The sequence below is a fragment of the Myxine glutinosa genome, chromosome 13 (genome assembly GCF_964187855.1).
Source record: "Myxine glutinosa chromosome 13, kmMyxGlut1.1, whole genome shotgun sequence".
Lineage (NCBI taxonomy): Eukaryota > Metazoa > Chordata > Myxini > Myxiniformes > Myxinidae > Myxine > Myxine glutinosa.
Genome location: NC_136273.1, coordinates 30,172,239 through 30,196,247, shown reverse-complemented (window position 1 = coordinate 30,196,247; position 24,009 = coordinate 30,172,239). Strand labels below are relative to the sequence as shown.

Genomic DNA, 24,009 nt, shown 5'->3' with positions numbered 1-24,009 from the left:
TCTTCAACCACCATTGGCCACGAGGTAAGGTTGGAGAAGAAAGGTGTGTCTCCACCTCGTCAGAAGAGGGAAGGAGTGAACCGGCCCTAACAGCCAATCAACACCGCGGTGAGTGACCCGGTAGGCGTGCCCTCGGAGTCGGCGGCTTGATTTCGCCCGAGGTGATAAAAGCGCCTGCAGGGGACTGCTTAGAGAGATGAGCTGGAGCCTGGAGATGACCCTGGGAGAGGAGCAAAGAGGCTGCACCAAAGAGAGGCGGTGAGATGCGAAACGCTCCAAGCCAAAGAGGAGAGGTACTCGGAAAGGAAACCAGCTTTGGAGAGACGCGCTGAAAGGAGGGAGACGGCTCCACCAGGAAGAAGAGGAGCAGGTGTGCCGAGCCAGCGCGTGACGTCTACAGCAGCGGATACGCGACGGAGGATTTTCCCGCCAAAAACCGCGAGGAATTGAGAGCTGCTACCTCCGGCCTGGCCTCCCTCTCCAGCAATCTACCTCAAGCCCTACCTGCCTGCAATATCCCCCCGTGTAAGTGTGAACGTCGTCTGTCCTACTCGTTGTCTTGGGGTTAAGTAAAAATGAATAGGGTAAGTTAAGGATTCGCTGTGTCACTGTTTCTTCCATCCTTTGCTGGTGTGCGTATAATAAATCTGTTCTTCCTCCGTATTCTTCTTCTTCTTTTTCATTCTCTTGCGATCGCTTTAGAGATTTCCCGATTGAATATCCGTGGGGCGATCTGGTCAACGTCGGGTGAAATCGGGTTTTAATCGGGGAGTAACTGTTCGGACGCGGTTAAATACACCACCGCTCGGTCAATATAACATCTAAAAGCCGCGTCTGTAACAATTGGTGTCAGGAGTGGGATTCGAACCTGGGACTAAATTTATTTAGCCCAAATTTTGGAACACCAATTGTACTATTAGAGTAACAATTGGTGTCGAGGAGTTGGATTCGAACCTGGGACTAAATTTGTTAGGCCCAAATTTTGGAACACCAATTGTACTATTAGAGTAACAATTGGTGTCGAGGAGGGAGATCGGACCCGAAGCGCGCTTAACGCGCTCAAAATTACAAGCTGCCGAAATTTATTTTGTTTTATAAAGCAAAACCCGAATTTTGAGATCGCGCCATGGACAATCAAGGCGATCGGATGTCGGTGGGAGAGATAGACAGGGTGGAATCGACCCAGGACCTCGGGGAAATGTATGTGGAGGAAAGGGAGGAGGAGAAAAATGGCAATGTGGTTGCGGAGGTTTCAGACGCACAAAATGGCGCCCTCGCGCACGTGGTTGAGGGGGCCACGGTCGCGGAACCAATGAGCGCGACCCAAATGCAAGCCTTCATGACCCAATTCATGGTGGAAATGCAGAAAAATAACGATAGTGAGAAAATGGAAAGCAGAAAAATGGGGGCCCTTATGGACAGGCTAGAAGCCAAAATGGGACAAATGGGGAACCGGATGGATGCTCAGGGTGAGCGATTGGAGGGCCAAATGGGGGTAATGGGAAACCAAATGGGGGTAATGGGAAACCAAATGGGGGTAATGAGGGACGAAGCGAGGGGTACCGGTGAGGAGTTAGACAAGAAATTTGGGAAGTTAGACAAAAATTTTGAGGGGTTAGACAACGGGATAAAAGAGGTAAAGAATGGGTTAATGGGGGTAGAAAACAGAATGGCCGCTCAAGAAAATCAAATGGAAGGGATGCAAAAGGGGTTAGAGGGGGTAGAAAATAGAATGGCTGCCCAGGAGAATCAGATAGAGGGAGTGAAAAGTGGGTTAGAGGGGTTAGAAAACAGTATGGAAGGCAAATTGAGGGACATGAGGGACCAAGCGGAAAGGGAAGTTAACCAAATGGGGCAGCAGATAGAGGGGGTCAGAATGGGGGTAGAAACCAAACTGGATGCTCACAGGGAGGAAATGGAGCAGATGAGGGTGGCATCTGGGCAGGAGATGCAAGTGATGGGAGAGGAGATCAGAAGAGGGGTAAGTGAGGAGGTTTCGGGGCTGCGCGAGGAGGTAAAGCGAGGCGAAAAGCGTATAGAGAAAGAGGTGAGAAATAATACGGCAAAGTTACAGGGGGGAATGGAAGATCTGACGAAAGGAGTAGAGCAGCTGACAGAGGGACAAACTACGTTAGTGGAGCAGGTTCAAAAGAACACTGCGGTACTAGGAGGGTTAAAGGCGACACAAAAAGAAATTAAAAACGAATTAATAGCGACGCAGAGGCAATGTCAGATGGTACGGGAGGAACTGACAATGAGGGTGGAGGAGGTGACAGAGATAATGGAGACAAAGGACCGGCAGGTGAGGATGCACATAGAGACGGTCACGGTAGCCTTAGAGGACGAACTTGAGGGGACGCACCGAGAAATAAAAGAGGTTAAACAAAAATTAGAGGAAGTGGGAGAAGAGGTGAGTGAAATTAAGAAGGGACGAACAGAAACTAAAAGAGAAATCCAGGAGGAAGTGATGGAATGTGTACAAGGTCTGTGTTCAAATCATGATGTGATGCTCACTAACCAAATAAAGAGTTTGCAGGTGGCAAAGGAGGTGCGGAGACAAAGTACGGAGGTGAGTGGCAATGTATATGATGTGAGGGGAGATTCAGTCGGCTTGGGGATTGATTTGGATCCGGGTGTTCGTGAAAGGCCGTTGGTGAAGTGTGTGACAGGTCAGGTGTGCGAAAAAAGAGGTGTGCGAGAATGTCCGACCATGGGGTGTGTGAGGAAAAAGTGCACGCCGAGGAGTGAGTGTGCCGTCAGGAGTGAGCCGGTCGGAGCGCGTGTGCGAGGGGGTACATGGAAGCGCGGTGTGGTGAGTGTTACGGAGGAAGTAACGAGAGAGTGTACACCTGTGGTGAGTGTTACAGAGGATGTAACGAGAGAGTGTACACCTGTGGTGAGTGTTACAGAGGATGTAACGAGGAAGTGTACGCCTGTGGTGAGTGTTACAGAGGATGTAACGGGAGGGTGTGCGCGAGAAAGGTGTGTAACGGACGGGTGCATGAGGAAAGAGTGTGCCGTCGAAAGTAAGGGTGAGTGCGCTGTCAAGAATGGAGGTGAGAGTATTGAGAGTGACAAGGAGAGTGAGTTGGTTGTGACAGGTGAGCGAGGATGTACACCTGGGATGGAAGGATGCACACCTGGAATGGTAGAGCGTGTGTGGGAAGGCACATTTGAGTTGGTAGTGAGGCACGTGGTTGGGTGTGCGAATGAGAGCACACCTGTGATTGTCACAGAGGAGGTGACCGAGGAGGGGGCGCGAAGCGGTGTATTGGTGAGGTGTGCGAGCAACGAATGTGTGCCAAAGTGTTCGGTGGTCAGGTGTGTGACCAAGGCTGTGAGTGGAATGGGTGTACCTGGGTGTGTAAGGAAAGGTACGAGGAGCATGGGCACAGCTGGATGTGTGAGCAAGGAACGGGCTGCGGGGTGTAAGCGTCCAGGTGAAGCATCGACGTTAGACGGGGTAGAGTTTAGAACGACTTATAGCCGAATCAGGCCCTCGGTGCGCGTCGGGCAGCTTCGCGTGCCGCGAGGATCAGCGGGGATCCGAACCACGGCGGTTTCGAAAGAACCGCCGTACGCGATCCACGCTATGCCTCGCTTGGAACGGCCGCGGCCGGGCTCCACTAGGCGGAGCGGGCAGCTGGATAGGAAGGGTCGTTATGGCGACCACGTTTTGTTGAGACGTGCCGGCAGGTCGAGATCGGGACATTGGATGGCCCCACGCCGAGGTGATGCGTGGGATCTCGGCCCGGGTAAGCCCCCGCCCATGCCCCGAATGCGGGACGCATCCAGCCGCCAGCACAAAAGAATTCGCGTTCATTGCTCGGCTGTACGAAGCCGGGCTGTAGATGTGAATTGGCGCACCGAGAGGATGTAATAAGTAGACGGATGATGATGGTAGTGATTTGAAACGAAATTTAGAAAAGTGAATAGAATTGGCAGTAAATGGAAAATTTTTGAATTGGTTGGAATCTGGACGAACAAAATTGGTAGTGAAAGGCCCCCGCGGTGGTGGGATGGCAACGCTGTCATCCCTCACAGACGTGGGGGCAAATGCGCTATAGTTTATGGGGTGGCTATGACAACCGAGCCAGGGAGGGCTTGGATAATGATAGGGATCTAGAAGAGATTGACATTAGGTGACGTTAAGGTTAGTTAGTGACTGATACCTGTAGTGGGGACACAGGTAGATTAGTATGGATGATAATGACGTGGGAGCGCAATAGTTTAAAGGGACGACTGGGAAGCGCAAGTCTCAGAGGGGAGTAGTTAGCTGAGATGATGCCGTGTGTGTGAGGATTGAACAGGTGAGAATGGAACAGGTGTGATTGCACAGGTGTGCAACTGAACAGGTGTGTGGAGCAGTGTATGAGGGAGTAGTGGTGATTGCGTGTTGTGTTGACCAAATGGTCCAGGAAGAAAGGAGGGTGCAGGTGGCACCAGGTATGATTGCACAGGTGTGCAACGACAGGTGAATGAAGAACAGGTGTATGTGGCTGTATGGAATAAATGGTATGGAGTAGTGAAATGGATGGTCGTGGAGTGAGAATGGTGGAAATTGTGGAGTGGAGTGGATGGTGCGAAGGTGTGAATGGGGGAAGAGTGGACCCCCATCGCGGATACCCGGGGCGGGTAGTGTAAGTGTTAGGTAGAGGGTACAGGTAAATTGTGGTTGGATATTGGCATCTGTGGTGCGGGTGACAGAATGGTATGTGGATGGGTGCGTTGGTGTTGTGGAAATGGCTGGGCGTGTAGCCTGTTAGTGTGTGTAGTTGGTTTGGGCACTCCACCACTGTAAGGATGTCGGCCAGGTGAGGCCGCAGGTGGGCTCTGGGAGCCGGTAGTAGTTGTGTGGATGGGGCCCGAGGATCCGGAGGACGGACCCGGGTAGCCCAGTGCCAGAGGGCACCAAGGGGTGACAGAGCCAGGAGAGGGGCTGTCCCCAGTTAGTTAGGTTGGGGTGAGGAGTTAGGTAAGCTCGGGTGGCAACTACAGTGGTGGAGGTGTGCAGGTGGGTAGACCTGTTGGGAGAGGTACACGTCGCAGCCCAGAAATTGTGCTAGAGCACCGGGAGATGAATCGGGGGAGTGAGACCCCAAAATTGAGGAGCACCACAGTTTGGCCAATGGGAATTGGTTATTAGAACCCGTAGTGTAAGGTGGCCAATGGATTGGCAGGGAAAGACCCCGGGTAGTGTAAAGTGTGTTAAAGTCATTTAGAGGATAGGTAGGATGAAGGATCTCCTCGCACCATCTGCATCCACTCACCTGAGGTGACAGGTACTCCACACCATGCCATGTTTTGATTATTTTTTATGATGCAAATGTTTGGATTGTGAGACGCATCATGACGTGGGTGTGACATTGTGCGTAATTCCATCTCTCCCTCCTTATGAGGATTGATGATGAATTGGTGATGGCAAATTTTGAAGTAAAGGGATTGTGGAGACGAATTTGGTATAGGGGAAATATGGGGAAGACGTGACAGTAGTGACGAATTTGTAAATGTGTAGATTTTTGTACATATGGGGGGGGAACAAGGGTAGGGTAGGTGACAGGGGGGTGACGTACGGTAGGGACGAGCTTTCTCACTTCGGCCTCCGTACGCATTTCACCTTGCATTGCCTTATTGACGTGTACCCTTGTGACCTTACCCCTCGCTCAATTGTCTTTCTTTTGTCTCCCACATGACCTGTGCGCCATTGGGTGCCGATGGGAGCGTGCGTGAGGTGGCCATTGTGCGCCCGAGATTCCCAGAACCAGCATGCATTGCGTTGATGTACCACTTTATGGACCGCTGTTCTGCGGCCAAGTACCACTTGATGGACCCCAGGTTCTGGGGCAGGGCACCTCTGTTGGAAACCGGCCATAGTGGCCAGGGAATCTTGCTTGCGGACCTCGGTAAGGTGGCACCTATGCCAAAGAGGTGGACCACCCTTAGTTGGCCCCTGAGGCCCGAAATAAAAATGGACACAAGTTGTGCTTTTTATTATGTCCAAATAGGCCGCATGAAGCCTGAAGACGTCGGGAAGAACATCGGCCCAGCAGAGAAAGAGAAGACCACCACCAGTTGTTTTGTTGTGTTTATTATGAACCATGGTGACCGCACCGGATGGTGCTTTTGGGTGCTTTGGTGGTATTGGTACTGGTGCATCGATGCAATGCGTGCTGTCTCCTCCCTCCCAACAGGAATTTCTTTTTCTTGTTCCCTAAAAAAAAAAAAAAAAAAAAAAAAAAAACGCAGGTCCTGGGTTGCGTTGTAAATAAGAAATCACGTCATTGTAAATAATGCTCCCCACCGTAAATGTATAGTTTGAGAATAATCCCGTAATTCGGTTAGCTGTGGGTTTGAGTCTGTTAGACAGGATGCAATGCAATAGGGGGACATACTTATTTGTGTTTTAAAATTGTCACACTCAGGGTCAGGTTAATTGTAGAGGGAATTACACCTACGTGCCACACTAAGTTAAAGTTTAATAGGTCCGAGGACGGACCTGAAGAAAGGGGGGTGCAGTGTAACGATTTTGAGAAGTGTGTAACGGTTTTTTGAGAAGTGTAACAATTTTGGAGGAAGTGTAACGAATGTGGAAACGTTACAATGTGAACGTTACAAACGTACGGTACCACCCTGTTAATGTAAATAATGGTCGCAGTCAGCGTCCTAGTTAATTGCATGGAATATACACGCAGGTCACGATATATCTTTTAAATAGTGTATTTCCTTATTCCATGTAGGCTAAGTATGTGTTTTCCCACTAGATTGACTTTGCATTGTATCAAACAAAATAAGCGTAGGCCCTTCCAATTTCCCCAAAACCTCCCTTCCATTTGCCTTCCGCATTTTGGTCGGTTTTTCTCTTCAACCACCATTGGCCACGAGGTAAGGTTGGAGAAGAAAGGTGTGTCTCCACCTCGTCAGAAGAGGGAAGGAGTGAACCGGCCCTAACAGCCAATCAACACCGCGGTGAGTGACCCGGTAGGCGTGCCCTCGGAGTCGGCGGCTTGATTTCGCCCGAGGTGATAAAAGCGCCTGCAGGGGACTGCTTAGAGAGATGAGCTGGAGCCTGGAGATGACCCTGGGAGAGGAGCAAAGAGGCTGCACCAAAGAGAGGCGGTGAGATGCGAAACGCTCCAAGCCAAAGAGGAGAGGTACTCGGAAAGGAAACCAGCTTTGGAGAGACGCGCTGAAAGGAGGGAGACGGCTCCACCAGGAAGAAGAGGAGCAGGTGTGCCGAGCCAGCGCGTGACGTCTACAGCAGCGGATACGCGACGGAGGATTTTCCCGCCAAAAACCGCGAGGAATTGAGAGCTGCTACCTCCGGCCTGGCCTCCCTCTCCAGCAATCTACCTCAAGCCCTACCTGCCTGCAATATCCCCCCGTGTAAGTGTGAACGTCGTCTGTCCTACTCGTTGTCTTGGGGTTAAGTAAAAATGAATAGGGTAAGTTAAGGATTCGCTGTGTCACTGTTTCTTCCATCCTTTGCTGGTGTGCGTATAATAAATCTGTTCTTCCTCCGTATTCTTCTTCTTCTTTTTCATTCTCTTGCGATCGCTTTAGAGATTTCCCGATTGAATATCCGTGGGGCGATCTGGTCAACGTCGGGTGAAATCGGGTTTTAATCGGGGAGTAACTGTTCGGACGCGGTTAAATACACCACCGCTCGGTCAATATAACATCTAAAAGCCGCGTCTGTAACAATATGGATATTCAAACGAGGGATATAGATAATGATTTGGGAAGGGTAAATTGTGGGGCTATAAATGAGATTAGTCTCAAATAAAAGCATTCAAAGAAAATAACTATGGTGGTGACAGAATGTACACAAAAATCAAATGAAAAGGCAAACATCTCAATTTAGCTGCAGTTTGTTGAAATGCTGAATTCTGAATAAAAGGTGTCATCTCTTGGCAATTTGTGGGCTGCAGCTTAAATAACAGACTATGCCTCAATTTTGTAAATAAACTGGCTGACCTCTCAATACATTGAACATCCCACATTACTTTTCAAAAAAGAGAGGATTATTGTGTGTTGGAATTGTAACCAATTTCGAAATTCCTGTCTTGAAGTATTGATTGGAAGGAAATAGGACATTTATGTGGCATATTCTTTCCTCTGCAAACTACTTCAGCAAACATCTACTCTCCTTTTAAAAAAATCAGATTAGATGTTGAATTGCGGTCCAAGTTGTTCAGCTGCTTTGATTCAGCAATCCTATAACATCATATTTTCTTCGCTTATTGTCTCGGTCATCATTGTAGAGACATCAACCCACACCGTGCTGTATCATTATTGTCTGCCACTCTGTCTGTATTGTTTATCAACCTCTTCACCAAGGACAGCTTGCTGCTAAATGCAGCACCTTTACGACTAATACGTGAGAACGGGAGTGTTTGTTGTAATCGAATGTCATGGAGGTGTGGGTCCAACTCTGCCTACATTTTCAGATAGGCCAGGATTGGATGCATTCAAGCCCAAAAGTACTAAGTAAAATATATTTATGTAAAGTAACTCGAGGATGTATCATGAGTAGTGCCACACACCTTGAATAGCAAATCGACATCGATGGTGAAGAAATAATCTGGCTTAAAGTCCAACTCATTGTCGTCAAGTATCTGCAGCAGCCGTGGCATACGCCGGAGAGCATTTTCGCTCCATTTATTAAACTTCTCCGCCTTCATCATTTTCACTGTACGCCCAGCGCCACCGAGGGTCACATTTGGTGCTTTCTCACCCACACGATCCGTCAGCACCACAAAAGTCACGTTATAGCCGGGCATGAAGTACTTCCCAGCATTTTCCATAAACGGCAGCAGAAATGACCAATAGCTGCAGGTATTTAAGAAAAGTAGCATTAATCAAGATTTTGCAATCCAAATGTCTGTCCCATGAGGCAGACAACTCAAATTTTAATTTGTGTCACAGACATGCATCATCATCTCCATTTTTTTAAGATGTGGGAAAAAACATCGAAAACATGACAAACTCGATGGTATTCATAGAATACTTACCCTGTGCAGTCAACTTATTGTGAGCCAACTTTTCTGTTTTTGAACATTTTTTTCTTTGATCCAATATGGCTGCCAGACCACGTGAGCGATGACTCATTAAATTTATATTCTCTTATATAATTGTTGCATAGATCACGCTCAATACCTATCAAACTAATCAGACTAAGCATTGTCCCTGTCGAATTATGACATCATAATTATGGCAAAAATGATGTCATCATTAACAACACCTATTCCCCATATGGAGTTCCTTACAATGAGCCATGTTTCAATTTTTTCCATGCAGCGGTTTGGGAGATATAGAGGTGCAACATTTTTCGGTTTTTCCAAGATGGCGCCTGTACCACATGACCTATGACGTCATGATTATCATTAAAATATTCTACATGAGGAGGCGTTCCTATGGTGAAAATTTTGTGCCCATCAGACCAACAGTTGGTGAGAAAAAAAATTCACAATGATCAGATAAGTGTTGTACTTGTCGAATTATGACGTCATAACGAAGGCACCGATGACATCATCATCAACATATCTTATTCCCCAAGGGGAGTACTTGACAATGAGCCATGTTTCAATTTTTTCCATGGAGCAGTTTCAGAGATATAGAGGTGCAACTTTTTTCGATTTTTCCCAAGATGGCATCTGTACCACATGACCTATGACGTTATAATTATCATAAAAAAATTATACAGGAGCCGCACATATTCTGAAAATTTCGTATCCATCGGCCTAACAGTTGCAGAGGAATTTTTGTTTTATTCATACTGATCAGATCAAGCGTTGTACTTGTCGAATTATGACGTCATAATTAAGGCGCCGATGACATCACCATCAACATATCTTATTCCCCATGGTGAGTACTTGACAATGAGCCATGTTTCAATTTTTTCAATCGAGCAGTTTGGGAGATATAGAGGTGTAAGGTTTTTCCAAGATGCCGTCCACACCACGTGACCTATGGCGTCATAATTATGAATAAAAACATTCTAAGGGCGGAGGCACTTCTAGGGTAAACAATCGTGTCAATCGGACCAAGAGTTATCGAGAAAATGAATTTTTTAAATGCAGACACGTACGGCACATGGCACACGTACACACCTGAATGCTTAACCCAGCTTTTCGCTTCGTGAGCGCAGGGGTTTTTTTTTGTTTGTTTGTTTGTTTTTTTTGTATACAAGATCGAGGCTCGTGAAAGAGCTAACATTAATCACACAAAAAGACAACCGACACACAAAACACAAAAAACAAGGAGCGGCAGACAGGATGGGGAGAGAGGGGGAAGGACACAAAAGAGAGGGGGAAGAGGGGGAAGGACACAAACACAACATTTGAGAGCAGGGACATCGGGAGGACTTGGGGGGAGGTGGGAGAGGATTAAAACATATGAACACTGCAAGGACTCTGGGGTGAATTACCGGGGGTAGAAAAGATCAAGGTTTTCGATTATTATTATTTTATTTTTTTATTTTTTTTTGTATACAAGATCGAGGCTCGTGAAAGAGCGAACATTAATCACACAGAAAGACAAACCGACACATAAAACATATAACATCGGGAGCGGTAGACAAGATGGGGAGAGAGGGGGAAGGACACAAACACAACATTTGAGAGCAGGGACCGAGAGACATGGAGACATCGAGAGATCTGAGAGAGAGCGAGGGCTTTGGGGGGGGGGGGCATGGGAAGGGGGCGGTGGGAGAGGTATAAAACATATGGACACTGCCAGGACTTCCAGGAAAGAAGTTGGAATTTCAAACAAGGTGGATCTGGGGTGAATTAGCGGGGGTAGAAAAGATCAAGGTTTTGGATGGGGGAAGATAAGAGATGGTGGTGAACAGCTGTTTTAAAGACCTGGAGGGAGGAGTGGGATTGAAGGGAGTGAGGGAGTTTGTTCCAGAGGCGGGAGAAAAGAGGAATGAAAGAGTGAAGGTGAGCAGAGAGCCGAGATTTCGGCAATTGGTGGTGAACCAATAATAAGAGATGGTGGTGAACAGCTGTTTTAAAGACCTGGAGGGAGGAGTGGGATTGAAGGGAGTGGGGGAGTTTGTTCCAGAGGCGGGAGAAAAGGGGAATGAAAGAGTGAAGGTGAGCAGAGAGCCTAGACTTTGGCAGTTTAACCATAAGAGGGTTGCAGGCAGATCTTGTGCGACCTGAAGGAATATTGGGGGGACAGAGCACAGAGAGAGCTGGGGGAGCAAGGCCGGAGAGGAGTCGGTAGAAGACAGAAAGACCACCAACCTGCCTGCGGTGAGTGAGTGAAAGGCCCTCGGTGTTGACTACATCGCAGGAGATTCCAATGATTCTGAAAGCTTTGGCCTCAACAGCGTGAAGCCGAGCAAGGTGTGAGGCAGGAGCACCAGCCCAGAGGGGGGAACAGTATTCCATTGAGCTGCGGATGAAAGCCTTGTATGTGGTGAGGAGCTCAGGTGTGCCAAGGAAGGACTTCGCACGACGGAGGATGCCCAGTCGGCGCCTGGCTTTGGAGGCCAGCTTGGAAATGTGGTTTTCCCAAGAAAGATCATGGCAGATAGTGAGACCCAAAAGCTTGAGCGACAGAACTTCTTGGAGAGGATTGTTGAGAAAGTAGATGGGAGGGTTGTCCAGTCGGTCCTTTCGGAGAGACATTGTAAGAGTGTGAGATTTGTCAGGATTGAAAGACATGTTCCACTTGTTTGACCAGTCTGTGATTTTGTCCAGGTCTGCAGAGAGTGAGGAGGCTGCAGACTGCCGATCTGAGGGATGAGGAATGGAGCGACAGAGAGTAGAGTCGTCAGCAAAGAGATAGAGAGGATTTTCAAGAGAGTCAGAGAGATCATTGATGAAGACCAGAAAAAGCACAGGGCCCAGAACACTACCTTGGGGAACTCCAGCCTGAACAGGAAGAGGAGATGAGAGAAACCCATACAGGGCCACACGTTGACTACGACCAGAGAGGAAGTCCGCCAGCCATGCGTGGAGATTTCCATGGATACCAAAGGAGGAGAGTTTGGAGAGCAGAGCAGGGTGCCAGACCATATCGAAGGCACGTGAAATGTCAAGGGAGACAGCTCTAATTTCCTGTTTGGCGTTGAGGACCTCCGTCCATTGTTGAGAAAGCAGAAGCAGCATGTCCAGAGTAGAGTGACCAGGTCTGAAACCAAATTGATGATCAGAGATCAAGCCATTGGAGAAGAGGAAAGATTTAATATCTGAAGCAATGATGGATTCCATGACTTTGCTGATAATTGGGAGAAGGCTGATTGGTCTGTAGTGCTGGGATCTGTTTTTGCACCTTTTTTGTGCAAAGCGGTGATGTTGGCTGATTTCCAAGCAGATGGCAGATGACCTTGAGCAAAAGAGAGGGTGAAGAGAACAGAAAGAGGGAGTGAAAGAGCAGAAGAACATGATTTTAGGACCCGTGGGCTGATGCCGTCAGGACCAGTTGCAGAATCAGAGTCGAGGGTTGACAGAAACTTTTCCACCTTGTCAGGAGGAAAGGACACAGAGTCCAGGAGCAGCTGGGTACGACTGGGTACAGTGGGTACAGAGAGGGATGGGTTTGGGACACAAGATTTAGAGGCAAACACAGAGTTGAGGCATTCAGCTTTTTCACGTGCGGAGTCAGCCGTTAAGCCGTTTGAGGTGAGGGAGGGGATGGAGGGGGAACAAACACCAGAAACAGATTTGACCAGACGCCACCAGGATTTGGAAGAGGGAGACAGATAAGAGAGTTCGGTCTTGAGAATGGTGAGATATTGTTTCCTGGCTCTCCTGAGGGTGGACACACACTTGTTTCGGGCTTTGTGAAAGGAAATGAGATTTCCTTCCGTTGGATTTGCTTTCCAGGAGACGAAAGCAAGTTGTTTCAGGGCAACAGCCTCACCACAAGATTCCGTGTACCATGGACGGGAGGAAGGGTATGACAACTGAAGACGAGATGGTATAAATCTGTGCATGAGAGAGAGAGCAATTTACTTTGAAAGAATTCCCAGGATGAGTTGATGTCAGAGGCGGTAGAGATGGGAGACCAGTCCAGATGATTGATGGCTGCTTGAAGACCGTGCCAGTTGGCCTGAGTGAAATGCCAGACTCGTCGACGCTGAGGAGGCTCTCTGAGAATGGTCAGAGAGATGTCCACTTTGACAAGCACATGATCAGATGAGCCGATTGGAGCAGAAGAAGAGCAGCAGACATTTTCAGGGAAGTTTGTCATAACCAAAGTCAGAAGAGAAGATGCTCCGTTGACTGAGATCCGGGTCGGGAAATTGACAGATTGTGTCAGTCCCAGTGAGTCGCAGAAGTCCTTTGCTGAAGAGCCATGGCTGGTGAGAGAGATACCCACACCCAGCCAACTGGCATGGTGACAATTGAAATCACCACATATGAGGAAGAGAGAGTTGGGATGGGTAGATAGAAGTTGGTCCATATTATCAGACAGTGAGATGTAGATGGAGTCATCGCTGATTGGTGGACGGTACAACACACATATGAACAAAAGGTGGGAGCGAAGGGGAAGCCGTAGCCAAAGGTATTCCTGGGGGTGAGGTGGAGAGAGGGCAGTGGAGGGCGAGTGAGGAAGAGAGTTTTTTATAAAGATAGCAACTAGGCTGGGCCAAATCAGGGGTGATTCTCAATTTTTCATACTACAAGGTTGTAATTTACCTAAAAGTTGTGGCTGGGTAACAGAAACAAAACCATGAAATGTTTTTTCAAAAATATTGACGTCTTACGGTAAAACAGCCCGTTACCATAGCAACCGTTACAGACGACTCAAAATATTCTTAAAATCGATGATTTCTCAGGCTGTGTGTGACCCCCAGAGTTGATTCTGGTACCAAAAGATTCAGAATTGAAAGCCAAGGATGATTGGATAGTTTAACAATGTCTGTGACACAATTCAATACAACTTTTATCCCAAAAACTCATTTTCATCTCAAATTTAAGGCATTTGTTTGAAAAAAAAATGAAAATTTTGCTTTTTAATCATAGGATAATCATTAATCAGAGCTATAGTCAAATGAAATGTACTTTAAATTAACTTTTGTCATTGATTAAGCTTTTTTGTCTCAAATTTAAGGTCTGACATTGAACATTGATAACAAAATAAAAAACCTAGTCCCAATTGTAATCAATGGAGGCCAATGACTTCTTAGTCACAACCTCAGTGGATGTTGCCAGTCCATGCAGCTTCTCCCTGACGCCCTTCCCAACCCTGTATAGAGCCTGGAGCTGCGCCTCAGATGTGGGGGCCTTGTTAGTGTTCAAATCTGTGGCGAGTCCAAGTGTCCGCTCTGCTGCGTCATTGACAACTGGGAGTTTGGCCACAACTTCCTTGCCATGACGATAGCTGTCTGCGGTGGGCCACTGTGCAACGGGGAGCTTGACAAAACTGGAGTCAATACCCAAGAGTTCAAACATGCTCCAAGAGTCGTAACCAACAAAGTCTTTGAGGGCTTTACTCCCCAATTGCTGTGAGGCTGGCATCTCCTGTATCATGTTATGTGCAGTCCCATGGTACCTGAGCATAGCCCTTCTCATAGTCTGCTTGTCAGATGACGTTCTGTCCGAGAAGAGTGCCAAAGAGACCAATCTCTCTGAGAGGTACCACAAATGGTTTTGTAGCTTCTCTCGGGCCACAGTCACAAAGGACAGAAATTTGGCAGGCCACTTTGTTGGATTCTTTGCGATACTGGCCTCAGCCTTGAGGAGGTTCTTCATCAGGTACAGGTCGTTAGATGGTGCATCTGCAGCACTGGTACATGTCAACCACGCTTTAGTGTAGAAGACTGACATGAATGCAGCGAGACTGGTTATGTCTTCCAGCTCTTCGGGTGTGTAGATATCTCCCAGCTGCCGACGGTCCTGCAAGTCCTTCACTACAAGCTTGACTGCATCCTTTTTGCTAGACTGAAGGTGGCTGGTTTCCTGCAGATGTCTGTGATACCCATGGTACTGGAGAACAACCAGTTCCCCTGTTGGTGGATAAGGGCCAGTGAATCCCTGGTTTCCTGGTCGATTGAAGATGGGGGGACACTTTTCGAAGAGCCACAACACGGTCTTGGCTTTTGTATCCATGCCTAAAACGTTATAACAGTTATAAAAACTGGAAAATACAAGGTTGTAAAAGACAATTTAAAGTAAATTTAATTTGATTAATGGTTATCCTATGATTAAAAAGCAAAATTTTCAATTTTCTTCCATAAATATGCTTGAAATTTCAGACAAAAATTAGTTTTTTGGATAAAAGTGGTATTGAATTGTGTCACAGACATTGTTAAGCTATCCAATCATCCTTGGCTTTCAATTCTGCATCTTTTGGTACCAGAATCAACTCTGGGGGTCAAACACAGCTTGAGAAATCGTCAATTTAGGCATTTTTTGAGTCGTCTGTAACTGTTGCTATGGTAACGGGCTGTCTGACCGTAAAACGTCAATATTTTTGAAATTCTTTTTCATGATTTTGTTCCTGATACTCACTCACAACTTTTAGGTAAATTACATTGAATTAGGAAAATCACCTCCGATTTGGCCCAGCCTAATAGCAACCCCACCTCCAGGACGAGGCTCAGGTCTATCATACCGGAGGAGGGAGTAACCTGGGAGAGATACCAAGGCATCAGAGACATCATGAAGGAGGAAAGTTTAAAGAATGAAAGTGCCATTCTAGGGTAACTAGAATGGCACTTGGTGGAGCAAGTGCCATTCTAGGGTAACTAGAATGGCACTTGGTGGAGCGCATACAGCTTAATATTATTATTTTTTGTATGTAAGATCGAGGCTCGTGTAAGAGCTAACATTAATCACAAAAAACATAAACGGATAATATATAAACCAGATAATAAAGGGAGCGGAGACAAATAGGGAGAGGGAAGCACACAAGCACAGCAACGGTAGTGAACAGGGACATTGGGAGATCTGTGGGAGGGAGAGGGTTTGGGGGAGGGGGCAGAGGAAGGGTGGAGGGTGGGGTTGGGAAAGCCATACAACAAATGGACACTGCTAGGACTTCCAGGGAAGAAGTCTGGATTTCAAAAAGGGGAATCTGTGGTGAATTAATGGGGGTAGAAAAGATCAAGGTTTTGGATGGGGGAAGATAAGAGATGGTGGTGAACAGCTGTTTTAAAGACCTGGAGGGAGGAGTGGGATTGAAGAGAGTGAGGGAGTTTGTTCCAGAGGCGGGAGAAAAGAGGAATGAAAGAGTGGAGGTGAATAGTGAGTCTTGATTTTGGCAGTTTAACCATAAGAGGGTTGCAGGCAGATCTTGTGCGATCTGTAGGAATATTTGGGGAACAAAGCACAGACAGAGCTGGGGGAGCTAGACTGGAGAAGAGTCGGTAGAAGACAGAAAGACCACCAACCTGCCTGCCGTGAGCGAGTGAAAAGCCCTCAGAAGCAGCTTCATCGCGGGAGACTCCAATGATTCTGAAAGCTTTGGTTTCTAGAGCGTGAAGCCGAGCTAGATGTGAGGCAGGAGTACCAGCCCAGAGGGGAGTGCAGTATTCCATCAAACTGTGGATGAAAGCTTTGTATGTGGTGAGGAGATCAGGTGTGCTAAGGAAGGACTTCACATGACGAAGGATGCCCAGTCAGCGACTAGCTTTGGAGGCCAGATTGGAAATGTAGTTTTCCCAGGAAAGATCATGGCAGATAGTGAGACCCAAAAGCTTGAGTGACAGAACGTCTTGGAGAGGATTGTTGAGAAAGTAAATGGGAGGGTTGTCCAGATGGTCTTTTCGGAGAGACATCGTGAGAGTGTGAGATTTGTCAGGATTGAAAGACATGTTCCACTTGTTTGACCAGTCTGTGATTTTGTCCAGGTCTGCAGAGAGTGAGGGGACTCTCTGCTCACTTTTAGTCCTTATTCCTCTTTTCTCCCGCCGCTGGAACAAACTCCCCCACTCCCTTCAATCCCACACCTCCCTCCAGGTCTTTAAAACAGCTGTTCACCACCATCTCTTATCTTCCCCCATCCAAAACCTTGATTTTTTCTACCCCCACTAATTTCACCCCAGATCCACTTTTTAGAAATAACAACTATTTCCTGGAAGTCCTTGCAGTGTTCTTGTGTTTTACACTTCTCCCACCCCCCACCCCCCATTCCCACGCCTCCTCCCCCCAAGCCCTCTCCCTCCCACAGATCTCCAGATGTCCCTGCTCTCAAATGCTGTGTTTGTGTGCTTCCCCTTCTCTCCCCATCTTTTCTACCGCTCCCCTTATTATATTTGTTTTATGTGGCTGTTTGATTTTTTTTGTGTGATAAATGTTCGCTCTTTCACGAGCCTCGATCATGTACACCAAAAAAAAGGTGAAAAAAAATAACCACAAAAGGTCATTCACAATGATAAAAGAAAAAGTAATATACAACCGGAACTCCTCAGACAAAGACCTTGAAAATGATCTGGCTTTTATAGTCCCTGGTCGAGTAGTTTAAGAGAAAATCATCAGAAAGACAGAAAAACGAAAAGAACTAGACAGGCCACCTACAATGGGCCATTATGACCAGGTTCCAAGCTGCCCAGCTTTGATACAACCCTGCTTTGATCATCTACGTCACCCATGATGTGCTCTTCTTCTTAAAATGCTTTAAAATATTCTGGCTGCCTGACCGTGCGACCGATCACGTTGAAATTTTAAACATGTTTTCCCCTTGACAACTAGATCATACTTGCAAAGTTTGACTTGAATAGCTTTGGTGGTTTCAGGGCAATATTTATGTATTTTCCTTTGATCTAGCATGGCTGCCAGACCATGTGACCTATGATTTATTTGTGAACTCTGGTATCCCCAAGATTTGGGGAACATGTGTGTGAGGTTTCCACTCGATTGATCCGGCTGTTCTGGAGAGGAGGATTTTTAAAGGTTGCCTTCAAAAAAATCATACCTGTCAGACCATGTGACCGATGAGGTTAAAATTTCCAGCCTATATTCCCCAAGTAGAAAAGATCATGTGCATGAAGTTTTGCATTGATTTGGTCAGCCGTTCTGGAGAAGAAGATTTTAAACGTTTTAGTTTTCAATCCAACATGGCTGCCGAACCACGTGACCTATGATGTCATAAATTTACATTCTCCAATATAATTGTTGCATAGATCATGCTCAAGAAATTTCGAACTGATCAGATTAAGCATTGTGCTTGTCGAATTATGACGTCATAATGAAGGCACCAATGACGTCGTGGTTAACAACACGTATTCCCCATTCAGAGTACTTGACAATGAGCCATGTTTCAATTTTTTCCATGGGGGTAGTTTTGGAGATATAGAGGTCCAAAGTTTTTCATTTTTTCCAAGATGGCACCGTACCATGTGACCTCTGACATCATAACCACCGTTTAGAGGCCATTTTTCCCCGCAAAGCGGGGGTTGGCCTTTTTCGGGGGCCGTGGTTGTTGTTGTTTTGTGGTCCCCTTTTTGAAGCAATGTTTTACAGCCGGTTGCCCTTCCTGCCGCCAACCCTGTTTGTCGCCTTTTTTACGACACACAGGGAATTACCAGTGAACTGGTACTCAATTAGCCGACCTCGGAAGGATGACAGGCTGAGTCAACTCCCCTGGCGTTAATTCAGCGATCGGCCGGGATTCGAACCCAGGATCCTAGGATCCCAAGCTGGCACCCTAGCCGCTAGCCCAACACCAGGCTAGCCCAACACCTCTACGCTAGCCCAACACCTCTGACATCATAACTATCACTAAAAAAAACCTACGTGAGTCGACATATAGAATGGTGAAACATTTGTTGCAATCGGACCAACGTTTGCCGAGAAAATGAATGTAAAGCGTGAAAGAAAATAATGTGAATAAAAACCATAACTTTCCCAGCATGGAATGCTTGGAACCCTGAAAAAGAAATGGTTACCAGGCTGCTTAGGCTTGGTACACTAATAACAAAGAGAATAAAATCAATAGGGCACCTGCCTATAAGGCTTGGTACCCTCATAAGCATATTATATTTATATAAAATAAGATAACAACCGAGTGCTACTTTCGGGTGCACTGGTAATCTTACTCTCCGACGACGAACACAGCGAGGACTATGGTGAGATTGTCCGGAGGGTGAAGGGCGTGAACAACAGCGGGATCAAACGTGCCATCCCACACAATGGGAGCCATCCAAGGAGTCAGTGTAAGAACATCCATTCGACTGCCAGGAAAAACAAGACAGACTTGGATAGCCATTTCCACCCATGAGATGACAACCCACAGTTTGGATTACAACAGCACAGTGAAGGGTTTGTTTTTTTAACTTTGGTAAGCTGCATTTTAAACTTGTGGGCTCTAAATGTGTTTATAAGTTACACGAGAGATATTTGATTCATCAACATTGTTGTTAGAAAGAGAAAAACTCAAAATGAATGAAACATTCCCTTAAACACAAAATGAAATTAATGTCACTCTTAATAAAATTAGTGATGCGCCAAAATAACCTTCACCTACTTTGGTTTAGCTGCTGTAAATTCGTCCATGTTGAACCTACAGGAATAAAAAGGAAAAACAACTGAGGCTTATATCTTGATTTCACAGCAAACTTGTAATTCGACTCACATAGTATGTACTGTAGATGCCCCTCAAGCAATCAATAAATTATTAAATTGTGCTATTTTTCCATGTTTGACGGATGAAGTGTTTAGTTGTTTTTTTTTCCTTTGTGTTTTTGGAGGTAATAAAAAACACGGCAGTGATTTTTTTTGCAGAATACACAATGTCAAAGTGATATCCATACTAATAAAGCAGCAGCAGCTGTGTTTATCAAAATCGATCCAGAAAACATTCTGCACCCGAAATAAAACATTTGGACATTTCATGATGGATTCAGAAAAACATAATCAAGGGGATGATTGTGGCTAGAACACAGAGAAAAACGAGATCAGCAGATCGTTATGTTGATGTTCTTTTGCCAATCTCATCAGTAGCTAAGTTTCTCCTATCATGTTTTGAAGAAGAAGAAGAGTATAAGAACAGTATAAGTATAAGTATAAGAACAAGTAAAAGCAGCGCTAATACAGACTTGGCATTTAATATGGAATTATTTTTTTTCTTGACTTGGGTTTACTTTCTTAACTCAGTATATCAATCGGGTGAGTTTCTTTTACACTTTGGTGATTTATTTGTTAAAAGAACCATGTCACTGATTGTCTGTCGCAGCAAGAAGTCAACAACAGGATTATATCACAGGTGGCGTGGCAAAATGTGCGGACAGGTGCATTTGATGATTGGCTTCACAGTCGGGTATACAAGGGTTGTTGCGTTCTGTATTAGTGGAAAACAACTGCTGCACGTCTCCAAAAGTTATTGCCGCTTCCTCTGGAGATGGTCCGTCAACTCGACAATGCTGTTTGTCATGGAGTGGTGGCTTTACGAAATTCTGGCATGAAACAGCGTGCTATTGCTCGGCAGTATGGCATCACTCAAGGTCAGGTGTCAAAGATCCTGAAACGAAATGCTCAGAGGGGTGTCCCTACTCCAATACCGAGGCCAGGACGTCCACGCAGAACCACAAGGAGAGATGATCGCCAGCTGCACCGGTTAGTCTGCAATGGCCGTACCAAGTCAGCTAATCGGCTTAGGGCTGAGTGGCAGCAACTGACAAATGTGCCTGTATCCAGAAGGCTAGTCAACAAACGACTGGTTCAAAGAGGCTATCGTGCCAGGCATTCCCTGAGAAAGCCACGCCTGACCAGACAACACCGCCAGCGCCGATTGCAGTGGGCCAGAGAGCACCGTCAATGGCAGCCAGGACACTGGAATCACGTGATCTTCAGTGACGAGTCTAGATTTCTGGTCTATCGTCAAGATGGCCGCGTCCGAGTGCGCAGGCAAGTGTATGAAGCCTACAACAAAGATTGTATAGTGCCAAGAGTCCAAGCTGGAGGTGGTGGGGTGACCGTTTGGGCTGCTTTTCATGCAGGGGGAAAAACTGACCTGGTTGTTCTGAATGGAAACCTGAACCAGTTCAAGTACAGGGCCATTCTGGAAGAAACATTGCTTCCATTTGCTCATGCAGCCTTTCGAGGAAACTTTGTCTTCCAAGATGACAATGCACGGCCTCATCGTGCTCGCATGATCCAACACTTTCTTGCTGACCGTGGTGTAGAGCATATGGAGTGGCCTGCCATGTCCCCGGATACGAATCCGATAGAGAACTTGTGGGCAGAATTAACGCGTCAAATCGACCACTTGGACCAGCAGCCGACCTCTGTGCGTGAATTGCAGCAGGCTATTGTCACTGCATGGCAAGCGATTCCTGTCCAAACCTTGGCAAATCTCGTGAACAGCATGCCTCAACGTGTACGTGCTCTCCTGAATGCTCGTGGGGGTTACACGAAGTACTGAACTGTAATTTTACTGTCCGTAATCCCAGTCGTAATTTAACTTTTGTTTTTGTTAAAAAAAATTTTGGCGAATGTGCAAAATAAAGAGGTACTTCTGGAAAACGTACAGAAGTTTAACACAGTACTGTCCATGAATTGAGTTCGATATCAGTTTACATCACTTTCAAGGATCAATTTATTGTTTCGAAATGTCAAATGTGGTTTTTGTTTCTTTTAAAGGTCACATTAACAAAATCTAGAATAATTTCAACATAATTCCAATGAACTTTTGGTTCTAAGACATCTTGAAAAGTAAGTTCACCCCCACAAAAAAAAATTCCATATTAAATGCCAAGTCTGTACTTTATTCACGCTGTTTCTCCCAATTCTGTTTGTTTGCAATCACAACAATGAAATGACAAATGGGAACAAAGCTGAAGCATTTTGCAACTTGACAAAACATCCACATGTACTATCCACATATACCACATGTATTGCTCTATATATATACGTTTTGTTGTTCAAATACCATCTAAAAGAAGTAAAAAAATATCTCTTGGGAATTTCCTCAGACTGCCAACTAATTAATTCCCTTTTTGTATTTTCTTGTGTAAATATGGAGGAGGAATGTCAGCCTTTCTTGGATATAGATAAACAAATACACTCAGTTATAATAATTACTGATTTCTTAAAATTTCGGACATGATTTTATGCTTCGATCAAAAAGTGAACAATTTTGCCATAACTCCATAAATAGTTATTAAAATCTTCAATTTAGCTCCTTAGTTATGCTCTAATTTGTTAATTTTTTTGTCGTAAAGAAAATCCGACCACTTTCTGTACTAATACAAATCCCCTTTACACTGTGACATGATTTGTTTTAAAATCTCACGTGGTATTACAAAACCCTAACGCCAATAATAAATGAAGAGGTTCGGTTCTCACACGGAGGTTTATTGAGGTTACACCATTCGGTTCGAGGTCCAGCTGCCAATTGGCCATGAGCATGTGCAAAGTAGGTGGAAGGGAAGGAACAAACGCAAACACATCAGCAATGGCATAACTGCCTCTTTTGTCTTCCTACATGGTAATGAATAGACACTCACATGAACAACTAGAACGGCACTCAGTAGGGAGCATATACCTCCACCTGGTTGGACATATCACTCAATGGTGAAGAATCACTTTAAATATTCTACGAGCCAGATCCGGATCTTCACCAAAATTGAACCGATTCTTCCTTGTCACACACACAACCGGTCCACCAAGTTTCGTCCAAATCCGTCCACAACTTTTTGAGATATCCTGCTATGTATCCTTTTTGGCCCAATCTCCCAATGGTGAAGAATCACTTTTAAATTCTAGTAGCCGGATCCTAATCCAGATCTTCACCAAAATCTAATGATTTCGTCCTTGTCACATACGCTACATCTCTGCCAAATCTCGACTGAATCCGTCCACAACTTTTTGAGATATTTTGTTCACAGACAAACGGACAGAAAAACTGACAAACAGACAGAGGTGAAAACTTAATCTCCATCCACCTTTGGTGGCGGAGGTAATTAACAAAACCTTGAAGGGTCACAGTATCGCAGTGCGAAAAAGACATTATTCCGAGGAAACATTTTAAATCCCCAGTGTCATACATAAATGGGGCAAGGAGACCTGGACTCTGTGTCCTTCTCTCCTGACAAGGTGGAGAAGTTTTTGTCAAACCTCGACTCTGATTCTGCAACTGGACCAGACGGCATCAGCCCACGGGTCCTAAAATCCTGCTCTGCCGCTCTATCTCACCCTCTCTGCTCTCTTCGCCCTCTCTTTTGCTCAAGGTCATCTACCATCAGCTTGGCAATCAGCCAACATTACCACTTTACACAAAAAGGTGCAAAAACAGATCCTGGCAATTACAGAACAATCAGCCTGCTCCCAATTAACAGCAAAGTCATGAAATCCATCATTGCTTCGGATATCAAATCCTTCCTCTTCTCCAATGGCTTGATCTCTGATCATCAATTTGGATTTAGACCAGGTCACTCTACTCTGGACATTGGATGGAGGTCCTCAATGTCAAACAGGAAATTAGAGCTGACTCCCTTGACATATCACGTGCCTTCGATATGGTCTGGCACCCCGCTCTGCTCACCAAACTCTCCTCCTATGGTATCCATGGAAATCTCCACGCATGGCTTGCGGACTTCCTCTCTGGTCGTAGTCAACGTGTGGCCCTGAATGGATTTCTCTCATCTCCCCTTCCTTGTAAGGCTGGAGTTCCCCAAGTGTTCTGGGCCCTGTGCTTTTTTTCTGGTCTTCATCAATGATCTCTCTGACTCTCTGGAAAATCCTATCTCTTTCCTGATAACTCCACTCTCTGCTGCTTCATACCTCATCCCTCAGATCGGCAGTCTGCAGCCTCCTCACTCTCTGCAGACCTGGACAAAATCACAGACTGGTCAAGCAAGTGGAACATGACTTTCAATCCTGACAAATCTCACACTATCACTATGTCTCTCCGAAAAGACCGTCTGGACAACCCTCACATCTACTTTCTCAACAATCCTCTCCAATAAGTTCTGTCACTCAAGCTTTGGGTCTCACTATCTGCCATGATCTTTCCTGGGAAAACCACATTTCCAAGCTGGCCTCCAAAGCCAGTCGCCGACTGGACATCCTCCGTCGTGTGAGGTCCTTCCTTGGCACACCTGAGCTCCTCACC

General features: G+C 46.0%; 1 protein-coding gene across 2 annotated transcripts in view; it reads right to left on the bottom strand.

Moving 5' to 3' along the window:
- The window catches only part of LOC144888627 (globoside alpha-1,3-N-acetylgalactosaminyltransferase 1-like), a 100,164-nt gene that overhangs the window by 5,270 nt on the left and 70,885 nt on the right, over nt 1-24,009 (bottom strand). For both annotated transcript variants that reach the window (XM_078767236.1, XM_078767235.1), the window contains 3 exons: nt 19,423-19,458; nt 18,995-19,129; nt 8,544-8,829 (listed from right to left, as the gene is read on the bottom strand). In XM_078767236.1, coding sequence (XP_078623362.1) covers nt 8,544-8,829; nt 18,995-19,129; nt 19,423-19,458 — 457 coding nt within the window. The remainder of the gene's footprint in view (nt 1-8,543; nt 8,830-18,994; nt 19,130-19,422; nt 19,459-24,009) is intronic.